This window comes from Lagenorhynchus albirostris, chromosome 10 (genome assembly GCF_949774975.1).
Source record: "Lagenorhynchus albirostris chromosome 10, mLagAlb1.1, whole genome shotgun sequence".
NCBI classification, from domain to species: Eukaryota; Metazoa; Chordata; class Mammalia; order Artiodactyla; family Delphinidae; genus Lagenorhynchus; species Lagenorhynchus albirostris.
Window position 1 is genome coordinate 51,891,951 of NC_083104.1, and position 21,110 is coordinate 51,913,060.

The 21,110-nt window shown below is 42.3% G+C and overlaps 1 protein-coding gene across 4 annotated transcripts in view; it reads right to left on the bottom strand.

Annotated features, from left to right (window-relative positions):
- Positions 1–19,968, bottom strand: part of CNOT10 (CCR4-NOT transcription complex subunit 10) — a 63,404-nt gene extending 43,436 nt beyond the window's left edge. For 2 of the 4 annotated variants that reach the window (XM_060162457.1, XM_060162456.1), the window contains exons 1-4: positions 19,778–19,968; positions 8,554–8,648; positions 7,267–7,428; positions 2,259–2,409 (exon numbers count right to left, since the gene is read on the bottom strand). In XM_060162457.1, the coding sequence (XP_060018440.1) occupies positions 2,259–2,409; positions 7,267–7,428; positions 8,554–8,648; positions 19,778–19,949 (580 nt within the window). In that variant the 5' untranslated portion in view covers positions 19,950–19,968. Of the gene's footprint in view, positions 1–2,258; positions 2,410–7,266; positions 7,429–8,553; positions 8,649–19,692 lie in introns of all 4 variants that reach the window. The other 2 variants (XM_060162458.1, XM_060162459.1) reach the window with 2 other exon arrangements.
- Between the last annotated feature and the right edge of the window lie 1,142 nt (positions 19,969–21,110).

Genomic DNA, 21,110 nt, shown 5'->3' on the forward strand with positions numbered 1-21,110 from the left:
TGAAATTCCTTTGGCAAAATATCTACCAAATACCAGCACATGAAATGAGGAGTATTACTTTAGGTGGAAGGAAACCCTAGTTCCAGTGCCTGCTTGGCTACTTAATAGATGTGCAGCCTCTGCACATCACTGAACTACTTAGACCTCAGCTGGCTGACCTGTAAAATGGGGAGAATACTTCACATGCCTGAAGGCAGGGGGTGGACCAGGCGATCCCGAGGTTCCTTCTAACTCTAAAAAGGTCTATGACTCTAGGAAAAAGACTTCCTTTCTAGGCACAGAGATGGGGAAAAGAAACAGGGCGATTACAGACACAAAAGAAACAAGGTGTGGACTGGAGTATACCAGAAAATTGAAACAGCCAAGAGGAAAATATAAAGACAAGAACTTCAAAGGAAGAAGAGCCCAGCGAAGAGAGGAGGGTTAATCTGGTATATGACATAACACTATTTTCCTTTCCTTTCAAAAGAGAAGATAAATGGAAAGCGTCTAAAAGAAGGCTGCTATAATCAAGAACTGAACATTTCAAAAGCCCTTAAGAGCCTCCTAACAAGTCTTCCTGATTCCATTCTTGCTCTTACACAGCGGCCAGAGTAGAATCCATTTAGAACTAAAGTCAGTGCAGTTGATGTGCAAAGGTCACACATCTCCAAGGGCTGCCCACCACACCTGAAAAAGAGTGAGTCCTTCCCTAGGCTAAAATGCTAACCCTGTGCTCCTACCTCGCTCCAGTCACCACGGCGCTCCTGCTGCTTCTCTCACTTGCCAGGACCACGCTCACCGCAGGGCCTCTGCACACACTATTACCTCTGGCTGTGATGCTTTCCCCCAGCTGCATGGCTCACCTCTTTTCTTCATTCAAGCGTCTCTCAAATACTGTCTTATCCCAGGCCTTCCTCAATTATCTTATCTAAAAATAACATCCCCAGTCAATCCTCTTACCCAATTTTAGCCTTTCTTTGCAGCATTTAACTACCTCGCCAGATGTATTTATCGTATTGCCTCTCTCTGCCATTAGAACATAAGCTTAATGACGGTAAAGACTTCCTCTCTTTCATTCACTGTATTATCTTCAGACCCTAGAATAGTGTCTGCTCCATAGGGTATGCTCAATAATTTATGTTGTATGAAGAGCCAAGTAATAAAGTTAAAAAAAAAAAAGTTTTCAAAGAAGGAGGAAAAGTGGATCTAAAAACTGACTAGTTGGTTGCTATATTCTGCTCAGCCATAGTAAAGATGAACATCATTTCATTAACTGTTCTGGAAATTCTAAAAACCAGCTTTCTAGCAAAAGCACACCTGTGCCATCCTAGAAGTGTAACTGATTTCCAGCTTTACAGGGGAAAGGAACTGGTCCCTAGCACACAATCCTTCACCACTGATGTCTCCTGCCTAGTCTGTCAACCACTGCATCTTCAGGGCTGAGGGGCAGAAGAGCACCTGGAAAAGGCCTCCCTGGAGCCACAGTGAGAGCTCTCCAGCCAGCCGTCAGCACAAGGGACCCTGGAACCTTCCCAAAGTACCAGAGCAAGTACAGACCACCACCCGTCCTGTGGTGACCATAACAGCAATAAGGGGTTTATAAATCAGGAATTCGCCCCAGTGTTTTGAATTTAAAAGAAAGGAGCCATGGAGAAAAAGACAGTTGAAATCTGATTGCTTGCAGGCTGGAAACTAACGGCCCTCTCAAACATTTCCTGGGTCCAGCTTTGCTGCTTTATTTGCTCCCTCTTCTTTTTTTGCCCTTACTTGTCTCACTACTCTCACTTGAGGCTAGTAATTGTAAGCTAGTTAACAAAAAAGCTAATTGTGTTCTATACTATCTACTCTATGATTACCCACAGAAATTTCAGTTAGGCAATATACAAAATAAAATACTACATTGTCCCCTAACATTCCAAAACACTCCTTCCTTAATATACTACTTAAGAAAGAAAGGATCAGGTACACTGAGGTGGTGTTTAAACATCAAAGAAAAAAAAAAATCAGTAAATCTTTTCAATTAGAAATAGCATTTCTAACAGTTATCATCAAAAACTGGGGTGGGGGTAACTGGGATATTAAAGGAAAACCTGGATTCATCTAAAAGTGATATAATTTTTATTTTTTCTAACCATTAAGAAAACTCGACACAGCTTTTTTTCTTTCTTTAAACACTCACATGTAATTCTGATTCAGGTTATTATCTAGATGAAAGTATCAGAAACCTTCACAGGTATGAGAAGATAGGCAAATTTCTGATTTGACAGATAACATACCAAAAGGTTCTATGAACTGATAAAGTTTTTCACCAACGGATATGGCTTCTGTATACTGCCGGAGATGATACAGGATGACTGCTTGATTGTAATACAACATACTGTTTTCAACATCATCTAATCCATCCATTTCTTCAACAGCCGAGTGCACCTATTTAAACAATCAATAGGGATTATGTTCTAACAGTACTAAAGAGCAAAAGTGAAAGACTCTAAATGAATAAACAGGAACACAGACCAACATTTCTTACTCTAAAATTTTCCACATTTTTAATAGGACCTCTAGATTTTAATTACTCTCACATACTAAAAATTATTTCATTCATATAAAATTCTGCTAAGTAAAACATTCTGATGGGACTTTATTAAGTACCTTGCCCAAGGCAAGGCGAGTCTCTTCCTTGCCACTGTGAAGGTATCCTCAATGCTTTCTAAAAGCCAGTGTGGCTTCTGAGTTAGATTCCCACTTTCCAGCCTCACGTAGCAAGAGGCTACATAGGGAGTGGGCAAAACTCAAAACGACCTTTCCTATGAGGATGTTATGAGGTACATATACATAAACTTGATTCCATTTTATAAAAACCAAAGTAAATTTAAACATTAACAAATAATACTATTTAACTATGTGCCAGGCCTGCTACATTAAACCCTTTACAGAGAATACCTCATTTAATCCTTCTCATACCTCAAGGACACAGATATTATCATTTCCTTTTTATAAATAAGGAAACAAACGAAAAAAAGCTTAATTATCTTGCCTGAGGTCATATGACTAGAAAGTATATTTTCTGATTTTCCTATTATGTTCCGGTTTTATTCTCACAATTAAAAAAAAAGATTTTTCAAAGTAATGAACAACAAAAATACACTTTGTCACACATGGTGGTGAAAATCGGCTTTTAATGGCTTTACTAGAACCCTAACATCCACATCTGATACCAAAAGAAGAAAAGTCACAACACTTAGCATTTTAAAGCTAATGACGATCTGTATACCCACTTTCTGTAATAGGCTTTTAAATTTTTATCAAGTTTTACAACCATTCTATAATCCCATGGAACACATTAAAATGGAATTCTACCTGTATTAAAATTTATCTTTCTTTGCCACCACAACGACTGCAATAAATTACTGAGGAATGTTAAGTAATTAATTCTAAGACTGACATTTTCCTAAATTAAGCAGTGGAATTTTGACATACAGTTGGCCCTCTGTATCCACAGGTTCCACATCTGTGGATTCAACCAACCACAGATTGAAAACACTTGGGGGAAAAAATTCCATAAAGTTCCTAAAAGCAAAATTTGAATTTGCTGTGCGCTGGCATCTATTTACATAGCATTTACATTGTATTAGGTATTATAAATAATCTAGAGATGATTTAAAGTATACAGGAAGGGCTTCCCTGGTGGCGCAGTGGTTGAGAGTCTGCCTGCCGATGCAGGGGACATGGGTTCGTGCCCCAGTCCGGGAAGATCCCACATGCTGCGGAGCGGCTGGGCCCGTGAGCCATGGCCACTGGGCCTGCGCTTCCGGAGCTTGTGCTCCGCAACAGGAGAGGCCACAACAGTGAGAGGCCCGCGTAACGCAAAAAAAATATAAATGAATAAAGTATACAGGAAGATAGGAAGATGTGTGTAGGTTATATCAAAATATTATGCCATTTTATATAAGGGACTTGAACTGTGGATTTTGCTACTGCGGTTGTGGGGGGCGGTCCCTGGAATCAAACCCCCGTGGACCTCCAGGTTCAACTGTACAGGGACTTAACAACCTTGGTCTAGCTAATGATAAGAAACAGAAAGTTCATGATACATAGTGATTTGTAATCAGACTTCTGCAGATTTCAATCACCCATGTGGTGAGCCTGACAGGAGGATTCAATTGTTAACAATTGGTCCTAGCTAGCTAATAGCATGTGCATCTCAATGAGTTTGGGGTCTTTATAATGTTCACTTATCAAGTCTCTATCTTCAAGTGATTAAAAGTAGTCTCTTTAAATAGAGAAAACTCAATTTCCAAAGAAAGGTAACACTTCTAGATAGTTATGCAATGAAGAGAGAATAAGCTAAGAAGGGATAATTCTCAGCCAGAAAAAGGGGTTTTGGACAAATTAAGGAGTTTTGGTTTCAGCAAAGGTTGAACTTACGATATGAATAACTTTGCCACATTTTCTATGATTCACCAAAATAATCTAGTAATTGCTCCAGCCAGAACAAAAACTACTCACTAAATGAGATAAAAAGTCACTGAAAGTGGAATAGACTGACAAGGTGTGTCACTATGCCCAGGACATGTGACTGAACAGAAGTATGATTTAGAGAAAGCAAGGAGACACAAGTACAAACACTTGTAGGAAACTCAAGAGTTGGAAGGCACTGGGTGTGTGTGTGTCTGTGTGTTAGTTACTGAACCAATCTTATTAACTACTACTGAGTTAATTAACTACTGAGGCCACACGCCTAGAGCACGTGCTCCGCAACAAGGGAAGCCACTGCAGTGAGAAGCCCGCACACCACAACAAAGAGTAGCCCCTGCCTGGTGCAACTGGAGAAAGCCCACAAGCAGCAACAAATGCAGCCAAAAATTAAATTACAGGAAGTTTGCAGGAGCCTCTTATTCTTTATTTTTTTTAAATTAATTAATTATTTTATTTATTTTTGGACGCACTGGGTCTCCATTGCTGCGTGCGGGGTTTCTCTAGTTGTGGCAAGTGGGGGCTACTCTTTGTTGTGGTGCATGGGCTTCTCATTGCGGTGGCTTCTCTTATAGTGGAGCATGGGCTCTAGGCGCATGGGCTTCAGTAGTTGTGGCACACAGGCTTAGTAAGTTGTGGCTCTCGGGCTCTAGAGAGCAGGCTCAGTAGTTGTGGCACACGGGCTTAGTTGCTCTGTGGGATGTGGGATCTTCCTGGACCAGGGATTGAACCCGTGTCCCCTACACTGGCAGGTGGATTCTTAACCACTGTGCCACCAGGGAAGTCCCCAGGAGCCTCTTATTCTAAAAAAAGTTTTCAGGATGAACTTGTACTCAAAGCCCAAATTAATGTTCCCTGCAAGAAACTGTCTATGGGGTTGTAGGGCACAGGTACTAGACATCAGCAAACATCATCTTTCCTCTGATTCTGGAGCTCCAGATAAATCATGGTTAATAAGACTAGAGCAATGATGTAACGTGATGACATACACATTTACAAAGACTGAGGCAGTTATGAGAACAGGCTCAAGAGTCAGAGGGTCTGGTTCAAATCCTGCTTCTCCCCTTCCTAGCTGTAAAAATTAAAATTAGTAGGTCCTCTAAACCTCAATTTAAAATTGAGATAGGGGACTTCCCTGCTGGTCCAGTGGTTAAGAATCAGCCTTCCAGCGCAAGGGAAACGGGTTCGATCCCTGGTCGGGGAACTAAGATCCCACATGCCGAGGGGCAACTAAGACTTCACGCTGCAACTACTGAGGCCGCGCGCTCTGGAGCCTGTGCACCACAACGAGAGAGCCCATGTGCTGCAAGTAGAAAGCCTGTGTGCCGCAAGGAAAGATCCCGCATACTGCAACGAAGATCCTGCATGCCACAACTAAGACCCAGTGCAGCCCAATAAATAAATAAAATATTAAAAAAATTAAAAATTGAGATAACAAATACCTACCACAAGGGTTGAATGTGAGGATTATATGAGATATGACATAAAAAACACTTAATATGAAATATGGAATCAAGTAATAACCATTTAATAAATGTTGGCTATTATTCTCCTTTTCATTGACGAATTTTAATAGGGTTGAATAATTACTTTACTCCTATAAAGTCATGAAAAGCCTGAAGGGGTCTCTTATTTCTAACCATGTCACATTTTAGGTGATGCTTCCACAGTATGGTGGTACTCATGAATCCAGGACGGGGGCTCAAAAAGGTCTCAAGACCTTGTACAGCATGAAGCAGTAACTAAAAACACAAACAGAACTGGGTTCATGTAGCTCTTATTACTTAAAAGCTTTGTGTCTTTTGACAATTTATCCAAGCCATCTGTACCTCAGCTTTCCCATCTGTAAAATGAGAAAAAATATAGTAGCTACTTCACAGGACTACTGGGAAGAATAAGTGAGATGTCCTATATGAGGTTCTTAGTTACGTAAGGTCTTGTTACACAGTAAGCACTAAAGGTCTGCTATTAGCCCTCTTGAATATCAAAGGTCTACCCTTGTGACTGTTATGCCTAATGACCAAGGCAAGTCCCAAACCATATATAAATCAGAATATCTTCTATTTGATCAGTTAATCATCTCCTACTCCAAAATGCTAAAACAGTTTGACATTATTATTAATAATCAGATCTTTGCAGTTATAAATAAGATAAAATCTCGGCAGCTACTCTTCTCACATATTTCTATTTTAATTCTTTCTCAAAACTCCAAAGCTCATTCAAATTTTGTGTATTAGCTTATTCTGTTCAAGTTCAAAACCCCATAGAAAGACTTCCCGGGTGGTGCAGTGGTTAAGAATCCGCCTGCCAATGCAGGGGACATGGGTTCGAGCCCTGGTCTGGGAAGATCCCACATGCCACGGAGCAACTAAGCCCGTGCGCCACAACTACTGAGCCTGCGTTCTAGAGCCCGCAAACCACAACTACTGAGCCCGTGTGCCACAACTACTGAAGGCTGAGCGCCTAGAGCCTGTGCTCTGCAACAAGAGAAGCCACGACAATGAGAAGAAGCCTGCACTGCAACGAAGAGTAGCCCCCACTCGCCGCAACTAGAGAAAGCCTGTGCGCAGCAACGAAGACCCAATGCAGCCAAAAAAAAAAAAAAACCAATACAAAATAAAATCACACAACATACCTTTCATTTCCTGGAATAAGAATTTTATACAAATAAAATTAATACCAACAAATGTTTTATATTAGAAATTATGCTATTAATATCAGATAGGAAGTGAAATTAATTTTACTTTAACTTTATTTCACAATCTAGAGAGCACCACAATATTTTTATAATGAAATTCATTTATGTATCACCTGATTCTTCAGCTGGTTAAGTGTCTGTCTTAAACTATCTGTTGTTGTCTGGTTACTTTTGAAAAACTCAGCTACTGCTGTATTCAAAATTATTTTATAATCGTCTTTGTTTATATCTTGTAGGCAGGCAAGATGTTGCAGACAGACATCATAATTTCCAGCCTAAAACAAAAACAAACAAACAAAATTACATACCAACTTTAAGAACTATACATTCATTTCCAAATATATTTCAGTGATCTTTATTTAAAAATTCTTACAAAGACAGATATAATTCCCCTAAATATACTAATTAAAGTCACTAGTTGAAGTAAGAGTCATGCCAATTAAGAAACTGTGGGGCTTCCCTGGTGGCGCAGTGGTTGAGAGTCCGCCTGCCGATGCAGGGGACATGGGTTCGTGCCCCGGTCCGGGAAGATCCCACGTGCCGCAGAGTGGCTGGGCCCGTGAGTCATGGCTGCTGAGCCTGCGGCGTCCGGAGCCTGTGCTCCGCAACGGGAGAGGCCACAGCGGTGAGAGGCCCGCGTACCGCCAAAAAAAAAAAAAAAAAAGAAACTGTGATATGTCAATTATATCTCAATAAAACTGAAAAAAAAATGTGGATATTTATTTCCAAAGAATGAAACTCTAACAGTGATACATGTGCATTATATCTACAAGACACACACACATATATGGGTATGTAATATACCTATATATAGTATATATTATAATCAGATATAATATATATTAGTACATATTGCTAGCAAGGTATAATAGCCAAGGCTAGCCAAGAAAAGTAATATGATTAATTACTCCAAATTTTAATTTCTAGTATACTTGGAATACCCAAGTATCAAGTTCTTCCACTTACATGTATGTAACTTGATAATCAAATAATGTTTTCTTTCATATTGTTTAATGTCAGAAAAGTTAAAATTCTGACAATAAACTTTTGGGGTTCCACTTTAAAGTACAGTCAAGGAAGAGAACTGAAGAGAGTAGTAAAATGAAAAGACTGACTCACATACTACAAATCTAAATTTAAGAGACTTAAAAACAACATTGACAGTTAAAATATGTTTATGGAAACACAAAAATTTGGGAATGGCTCAAATTACTCTCATTCCTTTCACCATATTTAAACTCTAAAATTAAAAAAAAAAATTTTAAACCTAAACCTACTCTATAAACTTAAACTCTTGAATTAGTACAGAACAAAAATTATAAATTAAAAAATTCACTGTGAAAATATTCATGCTTGACAGTTACTAAAAATGGAACAGATTAAGAGAAACCACTTCTTACTGTGAAAGCCTGGAAAGCACTGGTGGACAACTCCTTCTCTTGATCAGTAATCCCAGAGGACTGACCTGTCCCTTCATGTTTCTCTGCTCCCTGATCTGCAAACACACAAGTTTTATAGTTCTTTAGAAACAACAGTAATGCAGTGAATGTATCCCTAGTTTTCTTCTTAATTGTCTTCTTTCTAATGAAGTTGCCAAAGTTAGACCTCTCTCAACCACAATGGCTATTAGTGTCATAAGTGAGGAAGAAGCCATTCCTTCGAAAACTTAAGAAATGTTTCCTTTTGCTGTGGAAATCCTTATGTAAGGATTACAGTTCTGTCTGTCAGGTCATTCAGGCTGAGAATATTGTGTTCTCTTAAAAATATTAGATCTGTCCCCCAGCCATATACCAAAAATCCCACATATTCAAGAAAATATGCCAGGCCCTGCAGACACAAGGAGATTATAAATACATATACAATGCCTTCAAAAAGTTTATAATCCAGTTGGAACACAGCAACATTTAACAATAAGAAAACTACATTGATAAGAACTCATAGGTAATTTCCAGGCAAAGAAATCCAAAAGCCAAGATTAATACATTTAAAAAGCCTCGTTGGGACTTCCCTGGTGGTCCAGTGGTTAAGAAACCACCTTCCAATGCAGGGGACGTGGGTTCAATCCCTGGTTCGGGAACTAAGATCTCACATGCCGCAGGGCAACTAAGCCTGCACCCCACAACTAGAGATCCCGTACGCTGCAACTACTGAACCCACGTGCTCGGGAGCCTGTGTGCCACAACTAGAGAAGCCTGCGTGCCACAACTAGAGAGAAGCCCATGCGCCCAACGAAGAGCCCGGTGCACCACAATGAAAAGATCCTGTGTGCTACAACTAAGACCTGACACAGCCAAAAAAAAATTTTTTTTAAAAAGCTTCCTTAACAGAACTGTCCATGTACATTCTAATATTCACAATTTCTACCCAATTTACTCTTTTAAAAATTAGATTTTTTTTTTTTTTTTTTTTTTTTTTTTTTGCGGTACGCGGGCCTCTCACTGCTGTGGCCTCTCCCGTTTCGCAGCACAGGCTCCGGACGCGCAGGCTCAGCGGCCATGGCTCACGGGCCCAGCCGCTCCGCGGCACGTGGGATCTTCCCGGACCGGGGCATGAACCCACGTCCCCTGCAACGGCAGGCGGACTCTCAACCACTGCGCCACCAGGGAAGCCCTAAAAATTAGATTTTTTTAATTTAAAAAATAAACATAAAAATCTCAGCTGAACCAAGTCTTAAACTACTCAAGGACAACACCTGTTGGGTCTGAGCGTAAACTGGTTAAGACCTCCTGGTAAGGAATTGCCAATACCTGTCTATGTACATAGCCTTGACCAAACAATCCCACTTCTAGGTATTCACTCTACAAATACACAAAGATGCTCACTGCAGCACTATTTATAAAAGTGAATGTCTAGAAATAACACAACTAGAGATATCCTTAAATATCCCTCAGTTAAGAAATTGCTAACTATATATTCCAATTAAAAACAAATTGCTAACTGAAGCATGGTATAGGAATACAATGGCACACTAAACAACTGTTAAAGAAGTTGAGTCTACTTGTGTTGACATGGAAAAATATCTTCAACATCTTAAAGGAACAGATTGCAAACAGTTTTGTTTTAAAAAATTAATTAATTTTTGTCTGCATTGGGTCTTCGTTGCTGCAGGCAGGCTTTCTCTAGTTGTGGGAAGCGGGGGCTACTCTTCATTGCGGTGCGCGGGCTTCTCATTGCAGTGGCTTCTCTTGTTGTGGGGCATGGGCTCTAGGAGTGTGGGCTCAGTAGTTGTGGCTAGTGGGCTCAGTAGCTGTGGTGCACGGGCTTAGTTGCTCCGTGGCATGTGGGATCTTCCCGGATCAGGGATCGAACCCGTGTCCCCTGCATTGGCAGGTGGATTCCTTCCTTCCTTATTTATTTTTGGGTGAGTTGGGTCTTTGTTGCTGCGCAGGGGCTTTCTCTAGTTGTGGCGAGTGCGGGCTACTCTTCGTTGAGGTGTGCGGGCTTCTCATTGCAGTAGCTTCTCTTGCTGTGGAGCACAGGCTCTAGGCATGAGGGCTTCAGTAGTTGGGGCTCATGGACTCTAGAGTGCAGCTCAGTAGTTGTGGCGCACGGGCTTATTTGCTCCGTGGCATGTAGGATCTTCCTAGACCAGGGCTCGAAGCCGTGTCCCCTGCATTGGCAGGTGGACGCTTAACCACTGCGCCACCAGGGAAGCCCGGCAGATGGATTCTTAACCACTGCGCCACCAGGGAAGTCCTGCAAACAGTATTATACAACTGAACTTCATGTTTTGTAAAGATATATACATAGATATGTACTTCTGAATATGTACAGAATAAACTTTGGAAGGATATACATCAAACTCAGTGATTACCTTCAGGGAGTGGGATGGAAGAGTGAGAGATTTTACTTCCCTTCCTATTCCTCTCAATTGTGAAACAGAGCAGGACCCTGTCTGTGGGGCCCTCCTGGATACAAAAACCCTTCCGAACACCCCTCCCACCCCGTTTTCTTCTTTGTAGAAAAAAGCTTCAGGCTCCTAGACCTTTCCTGAGTACCAAAGGGCAGATTCAAACAGTAATTAGAGAAGGGAGGGAATGCAGAAACAAAGGTGGAGCAGTCAAGAAACAGTAGTGCAGAGTACTGGTTCCTCCTCAAGGAATATATATAACACATCTCTTGAGTTCTTCTGCAGGAACTAAGGCCCCCACACAGGTGGAGGATAGTAACTTCAGGCTGAGCACAAGATTCCTGGACACCACCCTGTTACCTCACTACCAGCCAATCAGAAGAAAGCCACACACCCTGCAGCCCTCACCCCAAATTTTGCCTATTAAAAACTTTTTTCCAAAAACCATCAGAGAGTTTGGGTTTTTTAAATACAAGCCACCCAATCTCCTTGTTTGGCCTTGCAGTAAACCTTTCCCTGCTCCAAACTCTGACATTTTGGTTTGTTTGGCCTCACTGTGCTTCAGGCACATAAACTTGCATTTGACAACACTTGTTTAAATTTTTATAATTTACATGGGTTACTTTTTTTTTTAAGTTTTATTTTTAAATGCCTGCCTAAAACTAATACAAGGTTTTAGAATTCAGATAAGGGGTTACCTGCAGGAGTCTAGTGACTGCAAGATGCATGGGGTGGAGAGTGGGGGGTGCTTCTGGGTGTGTGAGAATTCATTAAACTGTATGTACACTTATGATGTGAGCACTTTTTGATAACTGCCTAGAAACCTGTTTTCCAGGATCATTTCAACAAATGAGTCCTCAGTAGAGCTGACTTTTGGAAGCCCTGGTGTGGCACATATAAGCAGTAAGCAAAGACCCCCGATTTCCCTCTGTCAAGATGACATCATGGTATAATGAAAACATACGTCTTGGAATCAGTCATATCTTCAGTCTGGTCTCCCCTTGACCATCTAACTCTCTTAACTAGATATTAGCTTCCTTCCCCCTTTCCTTTTGACAGAACAACTAAGGATTCCTTCCCCCTTTCCTTTTGACAGAACAACTAAGGATTCCTTCCCCCTTTCCTTTTGACAGAACAACTAAGGATTCCATTGTGGTTTTTTGTTTGTTTTTTTATAAAATACTTATTTCTGCACTTTAAACATACAAATAAACAATGAAATTAGATTTAGTGTGAACAGCTCCATAGATCACTGCAAAACCCCTATTATTACAATACTCTTGAGAATCACCACTTACACTTAAAAACAAAATATAACCTGTGCTTAAGTGAACTTATCTAAGACTTAGATCTGCCCTACAAAAAAAGGTATTCTGGTATTTGGGGCTTTTTGGGGTGTTTTTGTTTTTTTAGAGGTAAATTTTATTCACAGTGTTTTTTTAAAAATATTTATTTTATTTATTTATTTTTATTTTTGCCTGTGTTGGGTCTCAGTTGCAGCATGCGAGATATTTATTGTGGTATGTGGGATCTTTCACTGCAGCATGTGAGCTCCTCTCTAGTTGTGGTGTGCGGGTTTTCTTTTCTCTAGTTGTGGTGCACGGCCTCTAGGGTGCATGAGCTCTGTAGTTGTGGCGCGCGGGCTCCAGAGCACGAGTGCTCTGTAGTTTGAGGCACACGGGCTCTCTAGTTGAGGTGTGCAGGCTCAGTAGTTATGGCGCATGGGCTTAGTTGCCCCACGGCATGTGGGATCTTAGTTCCCTGACCAGGGATCAAACCTGTGTCCCTTGCATTGCAGGATGGATTCTTTACCACTGGACCACCAGCGAAGTCCCTGGCATTGGGGTTTATTAGAAGTATTACCTCTGATAATTAAAGTTAGATAAATTAGTATTGCATTTCTACTTTTGCATACAAATAAATAAGAATTGATTCGTAACAGGGAGGACAAAAACTAATAGTTTAACAGTTTAAACCAGTGAGAGAGCTCACTGGTTTAAGAGGACCCTGTCAAACAGCTTTTTCTTTAGAAAGCCAGTAACAGTGAGTTACTGTTAACTCAACTGTTTACACAATACACCTGCTTTGCAAAACTTTCAGGTGCACAATAACAGTAAGGACCATTTTCTTTAAAATGTGTAAAAATGGGGACACAGGATTTCAGGACCCCAGAAAGCCAGGTATGAGTTTAGATTGAGACAGAACCTCAACTCTAGGTATATTCACCGTAAAATTTTAACAATGAACGTAAATACTTTGAAATTTTTTAGGAAACCTAAAGTGTTTAAAAACTTTATCTCCCCTCATAAAGAAGTACACTAAATTTAAACCAAATGCCCAAAATTCTTAGTTTGCCATCAAGTTATCTCCATAGCTTCTTCTAAAATATAGCCTCTCTAAATTAGATGACATTCTTTAATGGGACTTTTTGGCCCAACTGTCATTTATAAATTGTGATTATAAATACAAGGCAGAGGGAAACACCCAACAATTCACCAAGGCACTGAAGAGTTTAAGCTTCTACTTCCCACCAGAAGCAGATTGGCTTATGTGGCCACTGCTATCATTATTCTCTAGGAACTGTAAAAGTCTCCTAAAATCTTCCAAATAAGGAAAGAAGCCAACTTTAATAAGCTAGACTCTAAGGATGACAAGAGTCTCTGAAATAGACATTTTAGAGAACTGAGCTCAGTAAACAGACTTTTACATGTTAACCAGCTATTATTTTACCTACATTCTTTTACTTCAAGATAAAACTAGGGGAAAAAACCCCCACTCCAATAGGATTCCTATTCCTATTTTCCTTATCTTTCTGCACTTTTCTGCAAGGAACAGGTATTATTTTGACAGTCAGTCTTTAAAACATTCAATTTCTTGGTAACTACTGACTTCTTACCAGAAAGAGGCTGCACGTAATTCCACAACGTGTCTTTATTTGTCCCAAAATAGTCTCTATTGCCAATTGAAAGAGTATATGACCGTTCATCCATAAGCCTGACCTTCCTTCTACTCTGGCCTAATGAACAGGGCTGACCATCTAGGCGAACAGAGCTCTTCGGCGCACAGACTTTGATGCTTTTTAAGCCAACGGGCTTCATTTCTAACCAATTAGGTTTAAACTAAGTAGAAAAGAAACACACTGCTTTTCCAAAACTGGAAAAAGTCAGTTAACGGAAAGCCCAGACACATTCCAACACAGAATGTTAACAATTCAAATCTGATTGGAGGGGCTTCCCTGGTGGCGTAGTGGTTGAGAGTCCGCCTGCTGATATAGGGCACACGGGTTCGTGCCCCGGTCCGGGAAGATCCCACATACCGTGGAGCTTCTAGGCCCGTGAGCCATGGCCGCTGAGCCTGCGCATCCGGAGCCTGTGCTCCGTAACGGGAGAGGCCACAACAGTGAGAGGCCCGCGTACAGCAAAAAAAAAAAAAAGAAAAAAGAAAAAAATCTGATTGGAGGGGCTTCCCTGGTGGCACAGTGGTTAAGAATCCGCCTACCAATGTGGGGAACATGGTTTTGAGCCCCGGTCCGGGAAGATCTCACGTGCCGGGGAGCAACTAGGCCCGTGCGTCACAACTACTGAGCCCGTGAGCCACGACTATTGAGCCCGTGAGCCACGACTACTGAGCCTGTGAGCCACAACTACTGAAGCCCATGCCCCTACAGCCTGTGCTCCACAACAAGAGAAGCCACTGCAATGAGAAGCCCACACACCACAATGAAGAGTAGCCCCCTCTCGCTGCAACTAGAGAAAGCAACGCACAGCAAGGAAGACCCAACACAGCCAAAAATAAATAAATAAAACAAATAAATTTATTAAAAAAAAATCTGATCGGAGGATCTTCCACACAAGCTACACTTTTCAAAATACAGCTCCAATGATGTTCAAGAAAAGAAAAATTTCCCCAAAGTAAAAAGAAATGCAGGCCTAAGGAAATCTACTGCTACTCTCGCAAAATAGTGTTGATGCTTTTGTGAAGGAAAAGTTTAAATGAGGATGCCATTTCAAAGAAAAAGAATTCAGGTTTACTAAAGCCACCATCCAGCTAATGTTCACACACCTCACGTGTGGTTTTCTATCACATGACCAAGTACATCTGCCTTAGCAAAGCCCTACATACAATGGCTGATTTCTCCACAGCTCAGAGGACTAACACGTGACCAGCAATGCTATAGACTTGAGCACCCTGTCCAGCAGTGCAGAAACAAAGAACAGAATACCAAGCTTCAAGAATATCAGCACACTTTGGGAAAGACAGGCAAAGCAGAACGCTACCAGTGCTGATGACTGTTTTTATTTTCATAAATACTAGTTTAAAAAAATAGTAGTTTTTATGCATGGAGAAGAGATTTACTCTAGTTTTCAAATATTAACATTTATTAATTTACAAGTTCAGAATGACTAGATTTTCCTCAAACTTTTACATTTAACGTCGACATCTTACTCTGTTTGGAGTTTTCATTTTAAAGGGCCGTGATGAATGTTTGATTTCACTTACACCTTCAAACAAAATTATAACTACCTTAAATAATTTAATATATTCCATTTTAACTACAACCTTAAAACATTTTTTTTTTTTTGCGGTACGCTGGCCGCTCACTGTTGTGGCCTCTCCCGTTGGGGAGCACAGGCTCCGGACGCGCAGGCTCAGCGGCCATGGCTCACGGGCCCAGCCGCTCTGCGGCATGTGGGATCTTCCCGGACCGGGGCACGAACCCGTGTCCCCTGCATCAGCAGGCGGACTCTCAACCACTGCGCCACCAGGGAAGCCCCTTCCTACCATTTTTACAGTCATCCTGGCTCAAAATTTCAAAGCCATCTTCAAGTACTCTTCTCCCGATTTCATATTACTCATCTGGTCCTGTCTTTCCCATATTCATAATGTCATCAACCTTTTCCTATTAAGCCTACTACTGCCATCCTCATAGTCCAAATTCTCAGATAAATTCAAATCTAGGATTTTGCATCCTAACTCCAGCCACTTTCTCCTTTCAAATAACTATCAAAAGTAAAGTCAAATAAATCACCCTAAAATATTGCTGGTGTTTCACACCGCTTTTCTGTTACATAGGGACATGAACCTTAGGACTTTCAACTGCCCCTTCAATGTTTATCTTTGAATCATAAAGGGAGGATGGGATCAGGGTGGATGGGAACCCCCTCCCTTCATGATTTGGTTGAAATACAAATCAGGGTGTGAGAACTGCTGGCTGATCAATCACTAAGAAGCCACGTAACCTAGAAGCACAGGTAAATTAATTCTCCAGGAGGTGAGTCTTGACCAGCTGGAAACAGGAAATGGGAGAAAGCTGGACAAATAAATCATCCCTTCTTTCTCTCTCATATGGACTATTCTGAAGTGTAATTTCTCCTCGAAAACCTTACAGAAAAGTCCCATATGCAAATGACCTGCTACGTGTCTTCACAGGTCACGATGGAACAGTAGCTAGGGCTGTAATGTAGTTCATCTTCCTTTGCCTTCCTTCCTTCTCTCCCTCACCTTCACTATCCTGGGCTTGCACCTTCCAAAAAGTGAACACCTTAATCGGGTTCTGCTTCCCAGAGGGTGTGGGCTAAAACATACACCTCACCTCAGCTGATCCTCACAAGCTGTAACCTTCGGAGGTAAATAAATTAGAAAGCTATTAGGAATAAATTAGAAGATTATTAGGACCCCCATTTTACAAATGAAGAAACTGAGGCTTAACTCAGAACCTTTCCCAAGGAGCAAGGACATTGTTCAAATGTCACCTCTAAGAGAGCCAGCCCTTCCTTCTCTAACCAATCCACTCAAAGTAGGGTCCCTGCTCTCAGTTATCCTCTATCCTTTTACTCATTTTTTCTTTTCTTCACAATATTTATCACAGCTTGAAATCCGAATTATTTCTTACTTTGTTTACATGTTTATCTGCCTTTCTTACTACATTACAAGCTCCTCATGGACAGAGACTTCGCGGTGTCTGGCAGAGCAGGCTATTGGTGAATATTTAATGAATAAATTAATATCACAACATTAGCTGGTCTCAGCTAGTTTCTGAGCTTCCAGTCTTGTTTCATTTAAATCCATCCTTGGACTTCCCTGGTGGTCCAATGGTTAAGGCTCCACGCTTCCACTGCAGGGGGCACAGGTTTGATCCCTGATCGGGGAACTAAGATCTAAAGGTCGAGAGGTGAGGCCAAAAAAAAAAAAAAAAATCCATTCTCTACCACAGTCAGTGTGATCAGGTCACTTACCTCCTTAAATCCTTTCATGGGCCTCTTTCTTACCTAATGAAGAACAATCTCCATGAAAAGGGTCTTGGGCTCAGGAGCTCAGAGTTGAAGCAGCATATAAACTAGATTTTGAATGAGAAGCATGTTCACCAGATAGAGAAGAGAAAGAAGGGCATTACCGCTCAGAAACTCAAAAGAACATGATACTTTCTAAGAATCATTTCTGGTGTGAAGAGCTAGATGTGATGATATAGAAGTATCAGATGGGAAAAGATTGTGAAGAGCCTCACAAATGACATTAAGGAGTGAGGATCTGATGCACAAAAAATGGCACAGTCTTAGAAAGTTTATAGGCAAGGAATGGTATGATCTAAATAGTGTTTTAGAAATAAAGTGAAAACGCAGCAGTGAGAATGGACTGGATAGGAAGAGACAAAACCATTCAGAAGGATGCTCAATGTGAAACAGACCACATCAAGAGATAAAGGCCAGATGTATACGTATAGCTGATTCACTTCGCTGTACAGCAGAAACTAACACAACATTGTAAAGTAACTGTACTCCAATTTTTTTTTAAAAAAAGAGAGAGATAAAGGCCAGAACAACCGCACTTGAAATGGGGATGGAGAGGAGGAGCGGAGAGATTCATGGGGCCACACTAAACACTCATCTACTTAATACAAATTCAACCTTATTATCTAGGTAGGAAGTTTCCTACACTGTGGCCTATAAGCTTAAACCAATCAAAGAAAGGCCCCAAATCACTCTGGACCTTATTCTTCTACTACATATATTACATAGCTCTTCCCAAATGGGAGTGCCACTATAATAAGACTGACTCTAACAGACTGAATAGCAGGTCTTCAAAAGCAGGGAGTGTGTCATATCCATTTCTTTAATATCCAAGGCAGTGCCTGGCACTCAATTTTTATGAACGAATGAATGAATAAGTAGAAGAATGCTTTATGACTGAAACAGGACTTGAAAACAACATAGGTTTTAGGCCTAAAAAGGTCATTCCAGGCAAGTGCAATGGTATGGGTGAATAGAAATGGTAAACCTGGGGGAGAGACAATGTCCTAAACTAAGATGGAATATGTTGGTCCTCTTGGTCCAGCCTTGCATAGGCCATGCTTATTCCCTGCCTGGAACTTTCTCCCACCCACCCCTCCTCATTCCGTATGGCTCACCCCTTCATTTCGTTGGGGTGTCTGCTCAAATATCACCTCACCAGAGGCTTTCCCTGACCAGCCTACCTAAAATTCTCTAGCGCCCTCTAAAGGTTTAGCCTCACTCTCTAAACCTTTTCTCTTGTTTTTCTTCTTAGTAGATTACTGGAGATGCTCTGACAATTTCATTCATCTGTACCTATATTAGGCTTGGCTCACTTTAATTTCAAATCAAGTTCGTCAGTTATTGAGATCAGGACCTAATAAAAAAATTACAGCACATTGAGATTTTTTCCTTTTTTTTTTTTTTTTTTTTTTTTTGCGGTACGCGGGCCTCTCACTGTTGTGGCCTCTCCCGTTGCGGAGCACAGGCTCCGGACGCGCAGGCTCAGCGGTCATGGCTCACGGGCCCAGCCGCTCCGCGGCACGTGGGATCTTCCCGGACCGGGGTACGAACCCGTGTCCCCTGCATCGGCAGGCGCACTCTCAACCACTGCGCCACCAGGGAAGCCCTCTTTTCCTTTTTTAAAAAAATTAATTTTACTGTAAAAAGTCTAACTGTTGACCACTTCTAAGTCCTGTCATTTAAGTTCCTTCCAACAAAACCTGGATGGATGCCACAGAGATCATTATTTTCTTACAGGAAATATACGCCAGACCGTCCCAGAGTAGGCAGGAAAGAATTTTATATTCCTCAATGGAGAAGATTCTAGGAATGGAGCAGTAATCCATAAAGAAAATCGTCGAGATTAAACTTAAGGGGAAAAGAGGTTCTAAACGCAAGATATTATAGAGAGCACAGCTCGAAGTGAGACACGATAATATTATGCCTATTTCAATAAGTTGTTTTTACAAAGCTAATTACACAAGACGTCGCTGACCATAGGCAGGCTGATGTGGCGGAAACCACCCAGATGAGTCCTAGCCCGAGCCGGGGGCATCAAGGTAGCCGCATCTTCGGGGTGAACTTTCCTTGCTCTGCCTTCCTCAGTGGGAATTCGAAAAGTCTGTGAAGCGGCCACCTAGATTTAAGCTTTTTAAATCTGAGATATTCCGGAGAGCCGGGCAAAGGCGGCCAGAAGCGGCTTCATACTGCACTTGGTAAGAAACTATCGGACCTTGGGCCCAAAGACTCACAGTAGCGACGGCCAAGGGAGGAGATGGGGGAGAGAAATGCACGCTCCAATTAGAGTCGCCCCGGAGTCCCCATCCCTCGTCCCCACCCGGGGCCCCGCCACCGCAGCATAGGGTCTGTCCGCCCCCGCGGGTCCCGCCGCCCCAGCGCGCGAGGCGCGGGCGCCTCACCTGCAGGCTTGTCTGCGGCCATCTTCCCGTCTCGGCTCGGGTTCCCCGCAGGTGGCGTGGTCTCCACTCCAGCTGCCCGGCTTACCGCTATCCTGGACCTCGCAGGACGACCCTGCGCCCACTCCGGCTCCGGGCCCCTGGGTTCCGGCCTGGGGAGTGGGCAGACGGCGGGCTGAGGAAGTGACGAAGACTAGTTTGCGTCGTCTAGCAACAGCAGCAGCGTCTCCGCCCCGGGCGGTGCCACTACCTCCCGCCATGCACGGTTTCCGCCCCGCCGCGTCCTCTGACACACTACTTCCGGGGGCCGCGGCCGGCGTGGGAACTGCGGCTGGCCCCGCCCCACGCTGGCGTCCCCGGCGGCCCGCCCCCTGCGGCGTGAGCGCGCGCGCCCGGCCGGACGTGCGCTCACCCGCGCGTCTGCGCGTGTGTTGGGTGTGCCGGGTGGGAGCTGCGCGCCGCTGCTGTGTGCTTATCCTGGTTAGAATTCTCGAGTATCCGAGCTCTTGTCCCTCATTTTACATAAAACCAGAGTAACTGCACCTGACATCTATATGGTAAGCATTGAGCCTTGCACTTGGCTTGTACACTTTTAATGATTTCTCTCAGCTCTGTGAGAAGGCACAGTTGCGATTCCCCGTTTGGAAACAAAACGAAACATTTTATTTTAGAGGTTTTAGATTTACAAAAAAATTGCAAAATGATACATGGAGCTCCTGTATACTCTTCACCTAGTTCCCCCTGTTGTGATCCTCTTGAATAATTATTACATTACTATGGTACATCCGTCACATCTAAGAAACAACTTTGGTTGGTACATTACTATTAACTAAATTCAACATTTAAAAAAATGAAAAAAAACTTTTTTTAGTCAATGTCGATTTTCTGTTCCAGGATCTTGTCCAAGATACCACATTAAATTATTCATGTCTCCTTAGGCTTTTTTTTTTTTTTTTCCCCCGCTCTGCTGCGCCGCTTGCAGAATCGCAGTCTTAGTTCTCCGACCAGGGATCGAACCTGGGCCAGCATCCAAGTCCTAACCACTGGACCGCTAGGGAATTCCCTCCTTAGGCTATTCTCGTCTGTAATCACTTCCCAGATTTTCCTTGTTCCTGATGACTTTAACAGCTTTGAAGAATACTGGTCAAGATTTTTTTTTTTTTTTTTTTTTTGCGGTACGCGGGCCTCTCACTGTTGTAGCCTGTCCCGTTGCGGAGCACAGGCTCCGGACGCTCAGGCTCAGCGGCCATGGCTCACGGGCCCAGACGCTCCGCCGCATGTGGGATCTTCCCGGACCAGGGCACGAACCCGTGTCCCCTGCATCGGCAGGCGGACTCTCAACCACTGCGCCACCAGGGAAGCCCTAGTATGTCTTTTGATGAGTATGTTAGAGCCCACATAAAAAGACACCTGCAGTGTTT